Source organism: Balaenoptera acutorostrata, chromosome 3 (assembly GCF_949987535.1).
Source record: "Balaenoptera acutorostrata chromosome 3, mBalAcu1.1, whole genome shotgun sequence".
NCBI classification, from domain to species: domain Eukaryota; kingdom Metazoa; phylum Chordata; class Mammalia; order Artiodactyla; family Balaenopteridae; genus Balaenoptera; species Balaenoptera acutorostrata.
In genome coordinates, this window is record NC_080066.1 from 133,469,188 (window position 1) to 133,492,586 (window position 23,399).

General features: G+C 37.5%; 1 protein-coding gene across 10 annotated transcripts in view; it reads right to left on the minus strand.

The window, feature by feature from the left end:
• The window catches only part of DDHD1 (DDHD domain containing 1), a 91,643-nt gene that overhangs the window by 46,994 nt on the left and 21,250 nt on the right, over positions 1-23,399 (minus strand). For 7 of the 10 annotated variants that reach the window (XM_007192876.2, XM_057543652.1, XM_057543656.1 and 4 more), the window contains exons 2-3: positions 3,825-3,998; positions 3,132-3,152 (exon numbers count right to left, since the gene is read on the minus strand). In XM_007192876.2, the coding sequence (XP_007192938.2) occupies positions 3,132-3,152; positions 3,825-3,998 (195 nt within the window). The remainder of the gene's footprint in view (positions 1-3,131; positions 3,153-3,824; positions 3,999-23,399) is intronic. The other 3 variants (XM_057543654.1, XM_057543653.1, XM_057543651.1) reach the window with 1 other exon arrangement.

Here is a 23,399-nt window from a genome sequence, read left to right on the forward strand (position 1 = left end):
TTATTTGAAGGCCTGATTTTATTTGTATGATTCATCCCCAGTGAACTTCTAGCTTTCATTTGTTAGGCTGCTAGATAAACATTTCCTAGCCTAGGAGGTGGGGTGGGAAGAGAATCATTTTTAATTTTAACTCTCAGAGAAAATGAAATCTAAATCACAAAATATGATTATACTTTGGGGGTTTATCTTTCTTTGAATGATAAAAAAGTTATGCTAAACTTCAATCGATCATTCATTCTTTCATTCATTTATGGCTATGTTGGGTCTTCATTGCTGCACGCGGCTTTCTCTAGTTCCAGTGAGCGGGGGCTACTCTTCGTTGTGGTGCGCGGGCTTCTCATTGCGGTGGCTTCTCTTGCTGTGGAGCATGGGCTCTAGGCATGCAGGCTTCAGTAGTTGTGGCTCACGGGCTCTATAGTGCAGGCTCAGTAGTTGTGGCACGTGGGCTCAGTAGTTGTGGCTCACAGGCTCTAGAGCGCAGGCTCAGTAGTTGTGGCACACGGGCTTAGTTGCTCCGTGGCATGTGGGATCTTCCCGGACCAGGGCTCAAACCCATGTCCCTTGCATTGGCAGGCGGATTCCCAACCACTGTGCCACCAAGGAAGCCCCAATCAATCTTTTTAATTCAATGCTTACTTTGAGATTAGTAGAATAATTAATAAGGAGAGAATAATAAATATATTCAGTGTATTTGTGGCAATAACTACCTTAACCAAGACATAGATAAGGTCAGAAGGATAAGGAATTAGTATTTCATTTTATTTCATTAGTATTTTATGTCCTTCAAGGCAAGAACTCTGTTAAGTTTCTTAGGAATTCCCCAGAGCACTTAAAAAGAGTTCTTGAATATAGTACTTAAAATTTTTTTTAAATTATTAAATACGGGATTGTACTCCTTTGTACACTCTACAATACAATAATTGTATTGTACAATTTGTACAATTTTGTACAATTGTACAAAAAATATTGTACAATTTATTGTACAATAAATACTCTATTGTACATCCCTTTTCAGAATGTTTAACATGCACTGTCTACTTTGTTATCTTGTACCTACTCTTTGTAACTTCTCATCTGCAGGCTTTGTCATCCTCAAAGGTTTAAAACTCCCTGAGGGCCAAAACCCTGTCTGTTTCTTTCACAAAAGTAACTGGCACAGTACTATCTGCACAAGGAATATTCAAAATCTTCTAACAATATGAAGAGTCAAGGCTTTATCCTATGTACGTGAGAAAATTTAGGTGGAAAAGTTATTTTCCCCCCTCAGATTAATAAAATATGAAATTTCAGAAGCTTGGAGGTAAGAAGCAAAATAATCAAAAAATTATAATACTTTTTATCTTTGTATTATAAATTTGAGTTATTTTTCCAACGGTAGCTTTTTGGGCAGCAAATGTTCTTTCATTAAGACCAGTGATAATTTTCAAATGTACTACAGAATTTCCCATAGTCTTCAAAGTCAAAAGTCACATTTTAACACATGAATGTATGCTTTACATAATACTAAATAACAAATAAAATGGCTGGAAATTCATGACAACAGTATATATACTGAATTGAATTTATAATTTTTGTTGATAACAAAACATGCTGATGTTTTATGTCACAGTATATTTAAAAAATCAATTTTTCTTCCAATGAACCTCAAAAGATCATCATTTTGAAAGATTACAATACAAAAGTGTTCTAACAGTTTAACAATTTTCTGTTATTACTAATTAGAATTTTACCACTCAATGTGTATCTTTAAAGCTAGCAAAAAATACTACTATAATCTCCCAGACTGATACTCAAGAACTGACACAGACTCAAAGATATACTGAAAAAAATCTACTCATACAAATAAACTATGTTCTTTTATCAGACTTATTTAAGTGACTGGATCATAAAATTAGGGCACTTTGAAGAAAACTGAAGTATGCTGCTCCATTTAACATTTCAGATTCCAAGTAGATGGGATCTAGAGATGAAACAGAGCTGATGACTAACTTCCACAGGGAGAATTAGCAAGTGGAAAAGAAATGCTTTGAACATAGTATGAGAAAGGGGACAATATACTTATATTTTTATTTTTCATACTCATCCTTTTCCTCCTCCAAGCTCTTGGGTTTTTTCCATGCATTAATAGTAAAGAATTTGGGTGGATAAACTGGGTTTGTTAAGGTGAACTGCCATTTTTGAGGCAAGACTTAAGGAGAATTAATAGAAAGGAAAAAATCCAGAACTCAGCCTTTCCCAATAGGAACGAAATTTTGAAAAGAGTTCAGTCTTTCAAATACTATGAAGTAGGCTTTTGTGATTATTTTGATAGTGGTGATGAGAGGTTCCAAAATATTTCAGTCACTAATAAAAGATCAGAGATATACAAAATTTGCTATCTGTGCTTTAACCAGAGTATTGTCTTTATGGCAATCTGCAGGAATATACATACAGCTCTGCTTTATAGATACTGAACTGTTCTTTATATATTGATATGTAAGAACCTTGAGCTTGAATTTCATAGTGAAATAAGAACATAGTTGACTCTAGGGATTAGCAAAATGAAATATTTAAAATTCCTAGAATATGGTATCTGGCACATAATAGACATTTCTTAGATTTAATTACCAATTTATTTAGAAGCCACCATTTTCCTCAATTATGCAGACTTTTAAAGGTACAAAAGATATTTTTACTTGGTATAAGCTAAAGTATACAGTTTCCCTGCGTGTGTGTGTGTGTGTGTGTGTGTGTGTGTGTGTGTGTTCAGAGAGAGATAAAAGAGTAAGGAATAGGAGAGAGTAAAGACTTGGAATGTTATTAACAATAAGGGGGGAAAAAAGCCAATTTAAAGCTTATTGTTTTGTAATTGATTGTTATATAATCAATTGCTTCCAACTACATAATTCATTTTTTCCAAGCTGCATTCTGTGAATTACTTGATCAATATTGAGTTTTTCTGCTTATAGATAGATGTTCTTACAAGGAGAAGGAAAAAAAAATCACTTAATTCATAGTTTAATTCACTAGATTAAGTAGGGCTTGCCAAGAAACTTCCCAAATAAAGGCAAGCATGGATGAAGAAACACTTTTAGGAAAAAAAAAATTAGAGAAATCCACAAATTCTAATCTACCTGTACTGTTATACTCACCGGAATAGTTGATCCCACTGCCTGCAGTAAATGGAACAACAGAAGTATTTTTAACTTTACCACACATTTTGAATTTTACTCAAGATTAGACACATAATGAAACATGGCAATCTTAGCTAGTATATAAGTATATTAAACTATTGAAAGAAAAAGTATCCAAAAGCCGAATAAGGAAATAAAAGGAGCAGATTGTTTCAAATTACAAGTTGGGGAAAAAAAAAAAAAAAAAGTTGATATGGTTATCAATATGGAGACACCTAAAAGGGACTTATACAAACAAAAGAAATTAAAGTTTTTTTAAACTTCAGGAAAAGAACCAACATTAAAATACTAGCAAAACTGCTCTTTTGATATAATGACAAGGGATTTTTTTATAAGTTCAATTTTCTTTGATGACTAAAAAGCTACTCAAAAGGACTAATTCAGAGAGCACATTATAACAATTTGTACATTTATAGTAAATCATGTTAGTGTCATGTCAGTGAAAACACATATTAAGTAAAATAAAAATGGAAATAGTTCAGAAATTTACAGCAGCTTTAAATTCTAAAATAATAATCAAATATTTGAAATAATCAAATTGTATAAATTCTAACACTTCTGAATTACTATTGCAAACTTAGGAACCACTCTAAACTTTATCAACAACTTACTTGGTTTACAAAACATATTAAATATATTAACTGGTCTTACCATCTTTTCCATCTATGGGTTTTGACACTTCAATATCAAAACTTTCCTGCATCTGCTGACCTCTAAAACGGCTAAGATGTTCTTGCTCAATTAAATTACTTTCTTCTTCTTCTAGCGGCTGCCAAGTACCATCAATAAACCACTGTCCACGCATTACTGGTATTTTATCGGACTCTGAAAAGGGAAATCACAGAATTACACATTTTAGGATCCCACCTCTCAGGAAGTGAAATAGTAACTACAATTTTATATTTTGCTACTGCTATGGCAAAAACAGACTTTCGTGATCCAACAGAATCATTTAAAGTTTTAAATTTCAGACATCAAGCCACAGTATATAATTTTGTTTACAACATATAATTTTACTTGTATTAAATATTACACGTAAAAGGTACTTTGGCATTAGAAAGGGAGAGGGGCGTTACTTATGTAACTGAGGCCCCAAGTAACCAAAATTAGTAGGCTAAGGGGTTGACAAACTTCATGCTAGACTCCAGTGATAGTTCCAATGTCTTAGAAAATACTGAGATAAATTTCCACAAGTAGTTTAGAAATAATGTGTATTGTCATAGTGTGGTACATTTTTTAGGGCTGCCTTGGAGGTCAAGGGCTCCCAGCAAGTATACGGGAATAAGTGAAACTTTTAATTACAGTAAATTCCTCATCCATTTCAGAAAAAAAAATTGAGAAAAAATTTCTTTGAAAAACTGACCATTTCTTTGATTAAACAGTGTCCCATAAACCTAAGACTTTTACTTGCTATTTATAAACCACAATTGTTAGCTAAGTTATCTTGAATCCTTTAAAATAATTTTTTTTTTTAATTTTTTTAATTTTTATTTTTATTTATTTTTTGGCTGTGTTGGGTCTTTGTTGCTGCATGCGGGCTTTCTCCAGTTGCGGCGAGCGGGGGCTACTCTTCATTGTGGTGCACGAGCTTCTCATTGCAGTGGCTTCTCTTGTTGCAGAGCAAGGGCGCTAGGCGAGTGGGCTCGGTAGTTGTGGCTCGCAGGCTCTAGAGCACAGGCTCAGTAGTTGTGGCACACAGGCTTAGTTGCTCCGTGACATGTGGGATCTTCCCGGACAAGGGCTTGAACCCGTATCCCCTGCATTGGCAGGCAGATTCTTAACCACTGTGCCACCAGGGAAGCCCTAAAATATTTAAAAAACCCATAAAGCAAAAATAAAATTGAAACAACAAAACCCTAAAAATAAAAAGCAAAATGAAAAAAAAAAATGAACCTTACTATAGAGTTGGTGGTTTATCCACATATAGAGAAGTTATTTCAAGAGGATTCAAAACACAGTAATTTGTATATACATATTAGGATATACCTTATGTACAAAAAGAACTGCAAACATATCTTAAACCTTTTGCAGTAGCTACACTGTTATAATTGTAATAATATTGGTACTGCTAATTTGAAACTGTAGATTAAGATGAATATATTAATTTCATTCATCATTAGAATAAATTAATATCATTAGAAACCAAGATTTTCAGCACAGGTAAAAAGACATACAAATATAAAAATCAAAGAAATAAATCTATATTTTAAATTTCAATTAGAAATGTCAGCATGAAATAATGATGTATATTTTCTATTAAAAAAAAATTACCCTAAGCTCTGTGTGCCAAAAAGGCCTAGAAATAAAGACCAACCCCGTATAAGTGAGCACTCCTGATATAAAGATCGTGATCTCTAAATATCATTTCCTTAAAGAAATGGCCAATTCCTGGTTTGAAACAGAAAATTTACTAGATGATCCTGAAACATCTTGTACCAGACTTGTACTGTGATGTATTCAAAATCTCCTATTATGTGTTTCTAATTCTTCTTGCATTATCCTTTATTCTGCTATAGCAATTCTGCTATAGTCAGGTGTTTGCTGTGTTATTTGGTGGATAGATATCAAAAATATAAATTCGTTGAGAATTTTGGATTTTAACATTATAAAGTACACTCTGTTGTGTTTGGTGATTTTTTGCGTGTGTGCTAGATTCTACTTTGTCTATCAAGATTACAACCCCTGCTTTCTTATTGCTTCCATTTGCCTGTGATGTTTTTGTATATCCTTTTATTTTTAACCTTTCTCTCTGTTTTAGATGTGTCTCTTGTATACAGCACAGAATTGGGTTTTGCTTTATGAAGCCATTTAAAATCTTTTTCTTTTAATACGTGAGTTAAGCCCATTTATGCTTATTGATATAACTGATATGTTTGAACTCTCTTTTTCTATAATTACTGTTTTTTATTATTCTTACTCTCCTAGTTGATGATTTTACTTACTCTCTCTAGTTGATGATTTTGCTTTTCAAAAAATTCTTTTGGTATTTATGAATATTTGCATTTTTGGTTCTAGGGGTTACCTTCACACATGCGTGTGTGAGTATGAATGTATTTTACAGTGTCCTAAGTCTCTTTTTTGTTTATTTAAACTTTTATTACCTGGTCTGTCCATTTTAAGTGGTATCCAAAATTCCCACTTATTACTTATATAATAGAGAATGATCTTATTCTATTTTTCCCTTTCTCTCTCTACCCACTTACATATAACAATTACACCCATGTCCCCACCACTGTTTTAGTCTTGGATCTACAATATATTAAATTCTCACTAAGGATTTCCTAAATTCTTTCATGTTCAAAACTGCTTATCTATAGCCTTGATACTTGAAGGACAGGTTGGTTAGCTTGAACTTTGTTTCCTTGAGTTTTAAAAAATGCTCTACTGTAGCCTTCCTTTGTATATCATTCTAGAGAAGTCTGATGTAAGCCTAATTTTTTTAACTAGTAATGTGATTTTTTTCTCCCCCACCAGGAGGCCCAGAAAAAAATTTGCCTTTAAAATCTAACAGTTTTACTAGTCTTTAAATTCTAACAGTTTATGACTCAGAGTTCATTGTTCTGAATCAATTTGCCAAGGTGGGTCCTTTTAATTTGTAGATTTCAGTTTTCCTCTTATTTCTCAAAAGTTTCCTTGGATTAGTTCTGTTCCACTGATTTCTTCTTCAGAGACTCCAATTATAAGTATGTTGGGTCTTCCTTCGCTTGTATTGCATTTCAACCACTTTCTCTATGAAGCTTTTTACTTCTTTCTGCATCTCATTTTCATTCTTTTGGTTGTTTTCCTTCCTTTCATCAGTGCCCCTTACATCAACATTCCTTTCATCAATGCCCCTATTAGTATGTCCCTAAGTTTGTTTGAGAATATTTGGTTGGAGTGCTACAATATAGTTTCTCTTTGTTTTGTGTTTGCTTTTGGCGGAAGAACTATAATCAGTGGAAATGTACTGATCTCACATTTTCTGTATTCCTCTTAGAGTAGCTTTGTATGGCATTTGATTTATTTCTGCTCATGAGCATTTTATGGATGGACTTCTTAGTTCCAGAGTGTCTGCTGCTGCAGATTATTAAGAGCAGCTCCTTTAACGGATGGATGTTATGGTGGTGGCAGTGGTGGTAGTGGTGAGTGAAGACTGGATTGGTGTGCCTTGTTCTTCTTTCATTTCTCCAGGACCCTTCATTTTCTCCTTACTTCTTTCCTCTTATTGCCATGGCTCCAAGGGGCAGTATCCTTTCTCTTTCTCCTCTCCCACCAGCAATGTTTCTCTGATGCTACTACTTCTGGTCCCTCTCACTTTCACACACCATCCCTACAGTTAGTGCTATGAATTACCAAGTCCCAAGCCTGTGTTCGTATTTTGCCAGCTGTGTGGAGAACATTTTCTTTCTGAGGGTGCTTTTGTGCTTCATTTTAACCTCTAATCTCCTCTCTTTTTTCACTGTCTCTTAAGCCTCTCCCTGCCCCAGTCTCCAGATTCAGAGATTTATAGCAGTAACAAGAGCTATTGTAATTTGCTGTTCCTTTACTTACAAGTAATTTAAAATTTGTGGTACTGTCTCTCTCATAGTAATGCTATAGGTGTCAGCTATGTATGGCTTATGTGTATGTGGCTTTTGGGGAGAATGTGTGGAGAGATTTAGATTTGGACAGCTGCCATTATCCTCCACATCCAAAAGCTCATCTCATTTAACCTTAACAGTAATCTTAAAGATAGCTATGACTTCCCCAGTTTTACAAATGAGTAAAATGACTTTTAGTGAACCTAAATAATTTGCCTAGAGGCAAACAAGTATTATGAGAACCAAGATTCCAACCAAAGTTGACTCCAAAGTTCAAACTCTTTCTACCACACAATGCAACCTACATTCTCAAACAGGAAAAGGTCCCTTTTTATCTCTCTCCCCAAGAAATACAGGCTAGTTAGTTGTGTTTGTAATTTTTAAATAAACAATTTGGGAAATTTTACATTGCCAGGCTATTACGGGACTTACAAACCAGAGCCAAGCATGCCTCCCCATAAAAACCATGGAAGTAAAAAGCAGAGTTAAAAAGAGTAAAACAAGTTTTAGCACACATCTACACTCTCAAATCTTTTCCTCTCTTGAGCCTAATATTGGGTTGGCCAAAAAGTTCATTCGGTTTTTTTCATACGATGACTCTAGTAGCACTTAGTTGTCTTTAACTTCATTCAAAACAATTTTGTTAGATTGTATGTGACAGCTGTCATATCAGCGTGCATTTAAAAAAACTTACCAAAACTGGTGAATTTTTGTGTAGCTATTTTAATATTGAAGACCAAAGAAAGCAACATTTTCAGCATATTATGCTTTATTATTTCAAGAAAGGTAAAAACGCAACTGAAATGCAAAAAAAGATTTGTGCAACCTATGGAGAAGGTGCTGTGACTGATCGAACGTGTCAAAAGTGGTTTGAGACATTTTGTGCTGGAGATTTCTCGATGGACAATGCTTCACGGTCGGGTAGCTCAGTTTAAGTTGATAGCGATCAAATTGAGGCATTAATTGAGAACAATCAACGTTATACCACGCGGGAGACAGCTGACATACTCAAAATATCCAAATCAAGCGCTGAAAATCATTTGCACCAGCTTGGTTATGTTAATCACTTTGATGTTTGGGTTCCACGTAAGTTAAGCAAAAAAAGAAACCTTCTTGACTGTATTTCTGCATGCAATTCTCTACGTAAACGTAATGAAAACGTTCCATTTTACAAACAAATTGTGACAGGCAATGAAAAGTGGATACTATACAATAATGTGGAATGGAATAGATCATGGGGCAAGCGAAATGAACCACCATCCACCACACCAAAGGCCAGTCTGCATCCAAAGAAGGTGATGTTGTGTATATGGTGGGATTGCAAGGGAGTCCTCTATTATGAGCTCCTTCCGGAAAACCAAACGATTAATTCCAACAAGTACTGTCCCAATTAGACCAACTGAAAGCAGCACTTGATGAAAAGCATCCAGAATTAGTCAACAGAAAACGCATAATCTTCCATCAAGATAATGCAAGACCGCATGTTTCTTTGATGACCAGGCAAAAACTGTTACAGCTTGGTTGGGAAGTTCCAATTCATCCGCTGTATTCACCAGATATTGCACCTCCGGATTTCCATTTATTTAGGTCTTTACAAAATTCTCTTGGGCTTCCTTGGTGGTGCGGTGGTTAGGAATCCGCCTGCCAATGCGGGGGAAACTGGTTCGAGCCCTGGTCTGGGAGGATCCCACATACTGTGGAGCGGCTCAGCCCGTGCGCCACAACTACTGAGCCCGCGTGCCACAACTGCTGAAGCCTGCGCACCTGGAGCCCGTGCTCCGCAACGGGAGAGGCCACCACAGTAAGAGGCCCGTGCACCGCAACGAAGAGTGGCCCCTTGCTTGCCGCAACTAGAGGGAGCCCAGGCACAGCAACGAGGACCCAATGCAGCCAGAAATAAATAAAATTTTAAAAATTAAAAAAAAAAAATTCTCTTAATGGAAAAAATTTCAATTCCCTGGAAGACTATAAAAGGCACCTTGGAATCGTTTTTTTCTCAAAAAGATAAAAATTTGGGGAAGATGGACTGATGTAGTTGCCTGAAAAATGGCAGAAGGCAGTGGAAGAAAAGGGTGAATATGTTCTTCAATAAATTTCTTGGTGTAAATTAAAAATGTGTCTTTAACTTAAAAACCAAAGGCACTTTTTGGCCAGCCCAATAAATCTAAGCATGTATCCTCTGGATAGATGTCTTGGGAGCTTTATACCTAAGCTTTAAATTCCAGCAGTATGCGGTCAAGTACTACATCATTTTGGTTCAGGCCTCTGTCTTGAACTCTACATCCAAACATTCAACTGCCAACTAAACATCTCCTAGTAGAAAGATCAATAGTTACCAGAATCACAAATAGCCATGGAACACATTAGGTTCCTGGAAGAAACAAAACAGAACACAAACCTGTTACTCCATCTGTATTCCCTATCATGGTAAGTGGTGTGCTGACAGTATTTAGCTGGTCACCCAAGACAGAAATCTGGGAGTCATCCAAGATGTCTCCTCCTTACATGTGTCTTACAACTATAGCTGGACACACACTGAGGACTATTCATTTTATCTCCTAAGTCACCCTCAGATTCATCCCTCACTCATCAGGGTTTGGGGTGGTGGTGCTGCCGGCATCTAGGCCAGGGATGTTGCTAAACATCCTACAGTGCACAAGACAGCTCCCCCCACCCCACATCACCCCTCCCAGCCAACAATGAATTGTCTGGCCCAAAATGTCAACTGTGCTGAGGCTGAGAAACTCTGGCCTAGCAGTACCTTTTAAAACCTAAAAACACTTCTATCTTTTACAGATCAATTCTAGAAATACACTTTATAGGAACTATTGCAAAAATGCCTAAAGATACAGTACAAAGATGTTTATCTCATTTTGCAATAGAAAACAAATAAAAACAAACAAACAAAATGACCTATATTTCTACCAACAGATGATTGACTATGTAAATGATGCTTGGCACACAGTAGGTGTTAAAAATATTCATTAAATAAATCAAAATATGAATGAATGGACAATAATCCACAGTGAAATAATGCTCAGAAGACATGGAATAATGTCTAAAATAAAAATGAAAAAATTAAATCATAATACTGCATGTATATATATTTGTGCATGTGCATATATATGAATAAATAGTATAATCCTGTTTTATAAAAGTATACATATGTACTGAAAATAAGTGGAGAAAAATACACTAAGCTATTATTAACAGATATCTCGGGGACATGGGACTATAAGGATCTTTCTGTTTCCATATTATAAATATCTATAATGTTTGGCATGTCGATAATATACATGTTTTAATTTTATAGGCAGAGTGGTTAATCTTATGTATCAACTTGACTGAGCCACAGGGTACCAAGATATTTGGTCAAACATTCTGGCTGTTTCTGTGAGGGTGTTTTTGTTTTTATTTATTTATTTGTTTATTTTTATTTTATATTGGAGTACATTTGGTTAGCAGTGTTGTGTTAGTTTCAGGTGTAGAGTAAAGTGATTCAGTTATACATATACATGTATCTATTCTTTTTTCAAATTCTTTTCCCATTTAGGTTATTTACAGAATATTCAGCACAGTTCCCTGTGCTATACAGTAGGTCCTTGTTACTTATTTTAAATATAGCAGTGTGTACATGTCAATGTGTAGGCGTTTTTGGATGAGATTAACATTTAAATCCATAGACTGAGAAAAGGAGACTGCCCTCCATAATGTGGGTGGGCCTCATCCAATCAGTTGAAGGCCTGAATAGAACAAAAGGCTGACCCTCCCTCAAATAAGAAGGAATTCTGTCAACAGCCTTCAAAACTGGAATATTAAGCTCTTCTTGCTTGGTGATTTGAACAGGGACACTGGCTCTTCCTGGCTCTAACAGTAGCCGGCTGGCCTTTGGATTTGAACTGCGACATCTCTGCAAATTTTGGACTTGCCAACCTCTAAATCTGCATGAGCCAATTCCTTATAATCTCTGTTATTCTCAGGAGAATCCTAATACATTCAGCAAAAATAAAGATCACATATTTTGGAAGAAACTGCTAGATGCCCGTCCTATAGCTATCCTCCCCCTATTCCTTATAGCAGAATACCAATTTATTCAGGGCAGTAATATGTTCAGTAAAAAGACTATTTCTGGTCTCCTTGGGCAGCTAGGTTTGGTCATGTGATTGAATCTGGGTAATAGGATACAGCAGAAATTACTGGTGGTACAGCTCTTTGACCTTCCCCTCTTTCTTTTCTGCTACCTATGTCTTGAGCTCCTGAAACTCTCTTAGATCAAGTCACTTACAAAGAATGGAAAGCTGAATAACAGAAGGAGCCTCTGTCCCTGATTACAGTGGAGCTGTCACATAGCCCTGAACTCTAGACATCCATATTTCCTTTAGGTACAGAGAAATAGACCCTTTTGTGTTTAAAGCCACTGTTATTCTGGCTTTTAAAAATCATATGCAACAGAATCTCATGCTGATAGGGACTTGCACAGATAAATATTTAAAATGTCACCTCACTTTGTAGTTATGGAATGGAAAGATCTGGATACATCTGTTATACAACAGAGTATGTAGACAGGGACCAGAGACAAATTTTTCAAAGGGCTAATGGATTAAATTAATATGCTGGAACTAGATTAATAAAGAATTACGTTTCATTTATAAAACACTCATTGAAAGTCAATTTAAACTTAATATAAAGACTAGTACTTATCATTACCACCTGCCTGGAAGAAAATAACCAAGTTATTATCCTAATTATAACTCTTAGGCAAATCATGATAAAAGGTGGGCCTTTACTGGAATCAAAAGAAAAATGTGGGTTCTCCTTGACTAGAAAACAATTACAAGGTCCATTTTCCACTATGAACACTTCCTTCATTTAAGCAAAAGCCTGAGTGGATCTCTTATGTGTGGGTAGGGGAATTCTGGCAGTAAAGATTTTATGTATTGGGACTTTCCTGGTGGTCCGGTGGCTAACATTCCACGCTCCCAATGCTGGGGGCCCAGGTTCGATCCCTAGTTGGGGAACCAGATCCCACATGCTGCAACTAAGAGTTCGCATGCCGCACTAAAGATCTCGCATGCCACAACTAAAAAAGATCCCGCATGCTGCAACTAAGACCTGGCACAGCCAAAAATAAATAAATACATACATACATACATAGTAAAAAAAAAAAAAGGGGGGGGGGATTTTATGTATTAAAAAGCTAGACTTATACCAGAAGGCAGAGGGAACAATTATAAGATTTCTAAAGGACTATTTTCAAGAACTATTTCAACCCATATTGTACTTTGCAATGTATGATATGTATAGAGAGAAAGTCTTGACACTTTCCCTCCAGCTTCACTATGCCCTTACAGCTTTACACACTTGGGTACAAAGCATGCCTATAATTCACTGCTCTAGAAACTTAGAGAGCACATCTGACCACAGAGGACTTAAAGATGAAGGAAGTCACAGAGCAACAGAAAATAGGAATGGTGGAGTATTGCTATTCAGAGGAAGAAGAAATAAGAAAGGATGAGATATAAGAAAATTAGAAGACATAAGAAAAGGGGAAGGAGATGTGAGAGACAAGGAGGATAGAAAAGAGGTGGAAGATTAAGGAAAATACTTAATACCTAGTACTTACTATCTAGTACTCTGAATATACTTCTTATAGAATTAACGCTATAAATCATGGCTAGGGTTCTACATCAGCCCCACAGAGGCCCACTTAAACCATTATGTGGCTAACATTTTGCTGAATTACTTCTACCAAACTGTCCTTTACAATGGAAGAGGAAGAGGTTTCTCTCTCTGGTTCCAGTGTGCTCAACTTATTCAATTCTTGCAGGGTGTGAATTTTATTTTTTAGTGCCCAGGTGCTAACAGCAGTGGCACCCTCCCATGGGCAGCTTTGCCCAGGACCACAACCCTGCAGGCAGTTTCACTGTGCAATGTCACCTGCCAGGCACCTCCCCTTGAAATACTTCTTCCACACCACCTCAGGCAGCTTGTGCTGAGTTCCTGTGGAAGTCTTCCCCCCAGCACTCCAGAGGGCAGATTTCCAGCAGTCTCAGAGGGGTAGCACCTCAGGGACTACTGTCACACTCTCTGGGTCAGAATCTCAGCACTGACAAGAGGAAATAGCCTCTTCCTTGAGTGCTCTATCTCAGTCCTAGGGATGGTGTCTGCTACCTGCATCTGCTATTTCTGTATGTTTCATAGAGTTCTCCTTGTCCTGTGACTTCATTCCTCTGTTAATAATCCTTCATGTTACACTTTGTTGAAATTACTGTGTGGTTTCTGTCTCCTGACTGGACTCTGATATAACAAGATTTTCACAGAACAGGAATTCCAAATAGCCAATAAAACTATAACATGAAATATGCTCAGATTCACTGGTAATCAGAGAAACAGTGCCATTCCTAGGTATATACTCTACAGAAATTCTGGCACATTTGTACAAGGAGATGTATAGAAAATTTTTTATTACAGCACTGTTTATAATAGCAAAAAACTGCAAACATCCTAAGTGCCCAAAGAGGAAAACAAACTGTGGTAAATTCATGCAGTGGAATATTATTATATACAGAGAAAACAAGTAGCTGGAGTTACATGTGTCAGCATGGATAAATCTCAAAATCCTAATCTGAACCAGAAAGCAAATTGCAGAAGGCACAGAATGGCAACAGAATGGCACTAAAAGTTATTAAAACAGACCAAAAAATGTCGATGTGAATACTAATCTAATAATCTAAAAAATATATGGGAATAAACAGCAAATCTAAGAGAGTGATTACTTTTGGATTGAAGAAAAGGGAACAGGAGAAGTTGCAGAGGAGATTTTGATTATATCTGTAATGCTTAAAAAGCTAAGCAAGGGGGAGTACTGATTGGTGGTTATATAATCTAGACTTGTATATACTTGAGATAATTCATAATAAAAATCAATATTAAAAGTAACAAACTGACTTTCTCAAAATGTGGGTGATAAAAGAAAACATTATGCATGAAAATAATAATGTTTAATTGGTAAATGGAATGAAAGGTAGTAAATTAGGAACTAGATAACAAAATGCTACCTTCCATTCTAATACCTGAAGACTTGCTCATTCACTAGACAAGAACTATAATCTGGAGGAATACTGTAGGACAAAGGTAACTAAACAGTCATTATCCTAATCATCATTTAACTTAGCTACAAATGTTATAATTGCAAAATTACATTAGCTGCTAGCAATCATAAAAAATTCTATCTTATGAAAGAAATACCTATACCTCAAAACATACCGGGGATCCCATCCGAAAGTAACAATTACACTAAAATTACTAAATTATGTTTAGGCAGGAGCTACTATTAATATTTATGACTCACCAAGTTTAAATCAATTTCATAGGGGTAAGAAACTCTGGGTAATATAATTATACCTTAAATACTTTTTGCTTCTTTTGATTCAAGAAACAAGACCATAAGAGTTTTAAAACCTGCATATATTATTTCTTCATTAGTGTAACTGTAAAGTTGAACAAGTGGTTTACTGTCCTTCTATTAGTCTGCTAGAGCTACCATAACAAAATACCACATTATTATTATTATTTTTTAAAGATAGTATTTATTACTGCCTTTGGGAAATACACTGACTTTTTTTTTAATGTTATTTCATTTATTTGTTTGTTTGTTTATTTTTGGCTGCACTGGGTCTTCATTGCTGCACGTGGGCTTTCCCTAGTTGCAGTGAGCGGAAGCTACTCTTCGTTGTGGTGCACGGGCTTCTCATTGCGGTGGCTTCTCTTGTTGCGGAGCAGGGCTCTAGGCATGCAGGCTTCAGTAGTTGTGGCACGTGGGCTCAGCATCTGTGGCTCACGGGCTTAGTTGCTCCACAGCATGTGGGATCTTCCCGGACCAGGGATTGAACCCATGTCCCCTGCATTGGCAGGCGGATTCTCAACCACTGAGCCACCAGGGAAGTCCCACAAAATACCACATTCTTGGTAGTTAAAATAAAAGAAACTTATTTTCTCGCAGTTCTGGAGGGTAGGAGTCCAAGATCAAAATGTCAGCAGGTTTTGTTTCTTCTGAGGCCTCTCTCCTTGGCTTGCAGATGGCCACCTTCTTACTATGGCCTCACATGGTCTTTACTCTGTGCATGTGTATCCCTGGTGTCTCTTTGTGTGTCCAAATTTCCTCCTTTTATGTGGACACCAGTCAGATTAGATGGGGGCCAACCCTAATGGCCTCATTTAACTTAATCATCTCTTTAAAGGTCCTACCTTGAAATACGATCACCTTCTGCGGTGGTGGCAGTGAGAACTTTAACATATGAGTTTGTGGGGGGACACAATTCAGCCCATAACAGTCCTCAAAAGTTTTTACTACATGATCCTTCCAGGAATTCACATTACACTTTCATCCTTTTCTCATACTTTCATTCACAGAAGGCAGTTTTTAGGTGTTGTTAGCAATCTCTCCATTTCAGAATGGAGAATAGGCTTTAATTCATATACCCTTTTGCCCTTAGCCTTCCAAGGTTAATATTCTGAAGGATCTAAGATCTAAGTAATGCAGAATTTTACACACTTAAGGAACATATTCTCTCTAGGTACTTGAATGTTTGATATAATTTGCATAGATACAGGAGAGAAACCTGTGCCAAAAATGGAATATATAACATTAAAACAGACTTTTGAATTTTTAATGTTAATTTTAGCTTATTGGAGATAATCAATTCAATACTGACTCTGGCCATTCTATCAGATTATTAAAATCAAAAGAATAAGAATTAACATAGTTGGAGCTTTTAGAATCAGCAAAGTGTCATTCAAACCTGTCTATCTTTTCCTTATCTTCTCTTTCTATACTCTACATATTTTCCAGTTTTAATGTGTGATTCTCAAACTTGGCCAGTTATCAGAATTACCTGTGGAATTAAATTAAAAGATGAACTTTTCATATTTCCTGCTACACACTTAATAAATGAGTCTCTGGAGATAAGGTCTAGAAATATGTATTTTTTTAAAAGTCCTCCAGGTTATTATTGTAAAGCAAAATGTTCAGAGTGATCACTAGTTCCAACCAGTTTAAATTAGTATCTCCAAAAATATTTTAAGCATATTCTCATACATATGTACTTATTTATAAATCATGCATATGCATTACTGTTCTAAAATGTTTTATACATTATAAAACATACAAAAATAGAAAATTTGAAAAGAAGAAACAGAAAGTAAATATGTATTCAAACATTTTTGTTGTAACACACCTACTACAGAGTTTGCATACCCCATTTTAGAGACCACCGGTTTAAATTATTAGGATTTTTGCATCTTTAATTGCCGCACTGTTTTCTTCTGAGCTCCATACCTATTTATCCAAATGCCTAGTGAATGTTTCTACCTGGGTGTACAACAGGCACCTTAAATGCAATGTCAAAATAAACTGTTATTTAACTTCCCTCTGCCACCCCAAGATGGACCTGGGTGGGAAACCTGTTCTTCTTCCACAACCCACCCAAGTTAAAAACATCAGCGATAAACTGGACCACCCTTCCTTTTACTCATATTGCATTGACAGTGTACATTCTACTTTCTTAATATCTTCCTCCACCCCTTCAATAACCATTCAAAGAGTGATGCCCTAAGACCAGGGGTCCCCAACCCCTGGGCTGCGGACCAGTCTGTTAGGAACCGGGCCGCACAGCGGGAGGTGAGCAGCAGGCGAGTGAGCGCAGCTTCATCTGCCGCTCCCCATCGCTCACATTACTGCCTGAACCATCCCCCCTGCATCGCTCACATTACCACCTGAACCACTCCCTCCCCACCCTTCCACAAAACCGGTCCCTGGTGCCAAAAAGGTTGGGGATGGTTGCCCTAGCCCCTCATGGTTTCTCACTTGCAGTACTGCAGTAACTCCTTAACTAGTCTCCCTGATTATGATATATCACTTTTCCGGCTCTCCACTTTTTTTTTTTTTTTTTTTACATTTTAAAATTAATTATCTTTTATTGAAGTATAGTTGACTTAAAATGTTGTGTTAGTTTCAGATGTACAGCAAAGTGATTTACACATACATATATTCATTTTCAGATTCTTTTACCATATAGGTTATTACATAATATTAAGTATAGTTCCCTGTGCTATACATAGTAGATCCTTGTTTATCTCTTTTATATGTAGTAGTATGTCTACGTTACTCCCAAATTCCTAATTTATCCCTTCCCCCAACCTGGCTCTCCACTTATCTTCCACATGGCTGTCAGAATGATAATTTTAAAATGCAAAACTGATCAAGTAATTTCTCCATTATATACCTTCCAATGTTTCATTTTCATAGGATAAAATTTTCAGTATGAAAGGGCCTGTCCTGTCTATCTACCCAGTTTCCCTCTTCCCACTCTTTTCTACCCTATTTCCAATGCTCCTGCCAAAGAGAGCCTGTGTCCTCTGCATGCATTATCTTCCTTCATAACTCCAGGCCTTTAAACATGCTATTTCCTCTGCCAATAACACCTTTCTTTAAGATCCAAAGCAAGCATACATTTCTCTGAAAAGCTTTTTATAAACTTGAGGTAGAGGTGATCACTCCCTTCTTTTATCTAGTAGACATTAGATGAGTATTGTGGAATGAAATAAAATGTGACCTGCTGATTTAAAAAAAAAAAGTACTGAAAGAAAACAATTCATATTATAAAAGAGTAGCACAGAATTTAGGAAGCTGGCAAACAAATGTCAGACTGTCAAAACAGTTTCTCTTCAGGCAGGTTAACTAACTGTAAGTGAAACATGATTATCAGAATTTAAGCTCTATATTGGGTCAAAATCAAAAGAAAAACTAAAGCTGAGGAAAACATTTGAGAAATTCCTAAGACTAAAGTCACAAGGAACTTATATGAGGAACACATTCAGAAAATCATCAAATAGAAGGAATAAGTAGCAGTAAAAATGGGCAAGTTATTCTTACATAGGTTACAAAATACTCCAGGATATTAGGTATTGTTGGCATATAATCTTCACATCTGACTTCCCATGGCATAAGCTGTGACATCATGGATGCTGTGACACAGCAGAAAGGAACTGGTTAAGGACTCAGAAGGCCTGGGCTCTAATTCCAGTTCCATCCTTAACTTCTCTGAGCCTCGGTTTATAATCTGTAACATGAGAATATTCTATCTCACTGCAGAGTTATAATAGTGATTAATAAAATAACTTATATGAAAGCATTCTGTAAACTCTAAAATCCCATTCCAAATTATGGCATTATTGTATACACACAATATCTAAAACCACATGCAGCAGTTAAATCTGACTATATCAAGACTAGCTTTCTAGAATCCTCAGCCATTTGATTTACCTAACCTCCTTTTCCCCCTATCATCTCTTCCAAAATGAAAACCTCATACTGTGACAACCAGAAAAGCAGGCTCAGAAAACCAAAAACTAGGGACTTCCCTGGTGGCACAGTGGTTAAGAATCCGCCTGCCAATGCAGGGGACACGGGTTCGAGCCCTGGTCTGGGAAGATCTCACATGCCGCAGAGCAACTAAGCCTGTGGGCCACAACTACTGAGCCCACGTGCCACAACTACTGAAGCCCGTGTGCCTAGAGCCCGTGCTCCGCAACGAGAGAAGCCACCGCAGTGAGAAGCCTGCACACTGCAACGAAGAGTAGCCCCTGCTCGCCGCAACTAGAGAAAGCCCGCAGCAATGAAGACCCAACACAGCCAAAAAAAAAAATATATATATATATATAAAAAAGAAAACCAAAAACAAAGTATAAGCTAAGACCTGCAGATGAGATCACAGACACACATGACTGGCAGCTTAATCCAGTGTTCCAATTTACTTCCTGGTGATATCAATAAAAGGTGCATCCTTCGAATGTGAAAACAGATCCTCAAGAGTCTGTTTTTACATTGAGTTAGAAGAAATAAGATGGTAAAAGAAAGGTGGAGACTAGGAAGCATGAGAAATTAAATGCAGCAACCGGTTTGTTAGGCTACAGGTGGTATGCCAGCAAAAAGAGGCAAGAGCAAAGAGTTCTGATGTACAAATCACTTCTATTCTACAGCCCATAAAAACAGCTGCAGAAGACATCTCAATTCTAGTCTGTGTGGCAAACAGCCACGTGATCCATATTAGCTTACTAAAGGTATTATCTTTGTCCATTCCAACACTCCTGGGAAGGAAGGCACGCAGGATATGAGAGTAGTAGGTTGTGCCTAATAAAGAGAGAAATAAAGAAAGATCAAGAAGTGAGAGACTAAATCAGTTTGCTAAATTGGAAGGACAGACTTCTACTTCTAACCATGAAGTAGACTACTACTTCCAGCAACACATACTGGATTTACTATCCTACCTTAACTAGAAAATCAGACAGAACACACGGAACAATGAGTTTTCAGATATTGCACAATAGGCAGGGGAGGACAGTGGTCATGAGAGAACTCCTACAACTGCCCAAGCTTTGTGCCTGGAGTTTCCAGGCTACAGCACAGGAAGAGGTAACCCACAGAGTCTAGCGGTCTTGCTCAGTAGTGAAATGGCTCACAGTTCAGGGAGGTCAAGATAGCTAGAATGTGTGAGGTAAAATATTGTAAAGTAGAGGGCTATCCAGAAAGAAAGTGCTGGAATTCTCTAGGGGAGTTCCCTTGAGTCTTTGGTCAAATGCTCATCTATGCAACGCATGGGAGGAAACTACCTGAGGTCAGGGAAAAGGACCACTGGAAAGGGGTAGGTGGAACAATCTCCAGAGCTCAGACAGAGCTAGGAACAGTTCAAGTTCTAATCAACCAGAGCAAAAAAGACCTATTCCATGGGGAAATGAGTAATGTTCTCAGAAAGGTACTGCTTCAGTAGCAGGGATAAATTATCCCCAAACTAAAGGCTGCTCTCACCACTCTAATAAAGCTCAAAAGAAAGCCTTGATAGGATCAAACTAATCTGAAGTGACAAATGTGTACTAAAGCAAAGTCCAATGGAGGAGAGGGGAGGGGAGGGGAGAGGAGGGGAGGAGAGGGGAGGAGAGGGGAGGAGAGGAGAGAGAGAGGAGAGAGGAGAGAGGAGAGAAGAGAAGAGGAGAGGAGAGGAGAAGAGAAGAGGAGAGAAGAGAAGAAAAGAAAGAACAGGTATTCAAAGCAGCAGGAAAATTCAACCCTTAGGCAGGGAGAAAAGTCAATCAACAGCAACAGATTCAGAAACAGCACAGATGGTAAAGTTATCAGACAAAGATGTTAAAACAGTCACACACTCCCTAGATTCCAGAAGGCAGAGGAAAACAAACCTAATGAGGAAGAAAATGGAGGACAAAAAAATACCTAAAACTGAACTTCTAGATATGGAAAATACATCAGAAATGAAAAATATACCAGACTTCCCGTGCAGTGGCTAAGAATCCACCTGCCAATGCAGGGGACACAGGTTTGAGCCCTGATCCGGGAAGATCCCACATGCCGCAGAGCAACTAAGCCTGTGCACCACAACTACTGAGCCTGCGCTCTAGAGCCTGCGAGCCACAACTACTGAGGCTGCGTGCCACAAGCACCGAAGCCAATGCGCCTAGAGCCCGTGCTCCGCAACAAGAGAAGCCCGTGCACCACAATGAAGAGTAGCCCCTGCTCACCGCACCTAGAGAAAGCCTGTGCGCAGCAACGAAGACCCAATGCAGGAAAAAAAAAACACACACCAAGACACATCATAATCAAACTGCAGAAAATCGTCAATAAAGTGGGAAAGGGTGGAGTGGGGGAAGCTGTCAGAAAAAGAAAATGACATCTAGAAGAAAGATAAAAGTAGCAGCATACTTCTCCTCAAATACTACACAAGTGAAAGACAGTGGAGTGACACGTTTAAAGTTCTGAAGGAAAAATGTCAACCTAGGATTCTATATCCAGCAAAATTATCTTTCAAAAATGAGAGAGAAATAGACTTTTTAAATAAAAGCTAAAAGAATTTATCACCAGCAGATTCACAGTATGAGAAACAAAAAAAAAAAGTTCTTTAAGCAGAAGAACTAGATGAAAATTTGAAGCTACAAAAAGGAATGAAAAATAATAGAAATTATAAGTTTTAGTAAATATAAGACTTTTCCTGGGCTTCCCTGGCGGCGCAGTGGTTGAGAATCTGCCTGCCAATGCAGGGGACACGGGTTTGAGCCCTGGTCTGGGAAGATCCCACATGCCGCGGAGCAACTGGGCCCGTGAGCCACAACTACTGAGCCTGAGCGTCTGGAGCCTGTGTTCCGCAACAAGAGAGGCCACGACAGTGAGAGGCCCGCGCACTGCGATGAACAGTGGGCCCCACTTGCCGCAACTAGAGAAAGCCCTCGCACAGAAACAAAGACACAACACAGCCAAAAATAAATAAATTAATTAATTTAAAAAAAAAAGACTTTTCCTTTCATTTAAAGAAATCTCTTTTAAAAATTGCTTAAAGCAAAAATATTTTGTTGTTTATAACATATGTAGTAGTAAAATGTATAAACAATAGCAAAAAGGCTATGAGGGAATAAATGGAAGTACAATAATATGGTTTTTCTTGTACTCTACATGAAATGAAATATAACTTTTGAAGTTAGACTGTGACAAATTAAAGATGTTTAGTGAAAATCCTAAAGCAACCACATATACAAAGAAGTACAACTGAACTTCAGCCTTTGCTTAGGATGTAGAAAGCTGAAAGACAGTTACTCCTACCCTGAAAACAAAAAAACACACATTTAATTTATAACATTATGTCTTCTTACACCCTTCAGAGACCTAAGGACACAGGGCAACTAACTAATACAATATCTAAGGAAAAATAGGGAGAAACAAAATGTGAGCACTTACTTACTGAGGGTAGACACCAGATGCCATACAAGCCAGTAAAAAAATTTCAGCTAAAATTTTTAACAAATTGCAAAAGTTCAAGTGTGGGTTACATCAAGAAAACAGAACCCCTGGAAGACACAAAAGGAAACTGTATCTGAAGGGACACAAAGGGAAACTGCACCCTTTGCACCCCCTTCTCCAAAAATTTCACCAGGAGCTCATTAAGAAAGACTGGGGGAAGGGTGAGAAACCTGAAAAAGTATCCTTTCACGGTGCAAGCCTAGGGGAGAGGGATACCAGTAGCTGTGGGAAAGATATGAAGCCTTGCCTGGAGCCTTCCTATCTCACCTATAGAGCAAAAATGTTAAGCTGCTGCTAGAAGGGCAGCAAATTCTGTTGTGTTTAGGGTACAGATGAAGACTCACATCAGTTGGGAAAAGGCAACAGAAACAAACAAACAAAACAAAAACAAAAACAAAAAAAAACTACCCCTGGTGTAGGGGCAGGATGCTATCCTGGGTCTAGATCCTACAGCTGGGGCAGGGGTAAAACCACTGAGAAGACCTCACTCTTAAGACTCAAACATATTGCCCCTAAGAATGAAAATGCATCAGAACAACAGAGAATGTCCCTTTCTCCACTCCCACCATTATCATCAATACAGCAAACATTCAATCTACTGCTGGGGAAGGGTAAGCGCATGGAAAAAAACCCTTTGGTAAACCAGCCACCAATCTAAACACAAGGTAAAGAAGGCAATTTTACGCCTGTAGTGCATTGATTGTAACTATTGGAGTAATAAGATCCAAACCCAGTTCAATCCCCAATTAGACTGATCAACCTCCCCAACTAAAGGCCTAACAAAAGACCAGGTGTGCCTAATTCTAG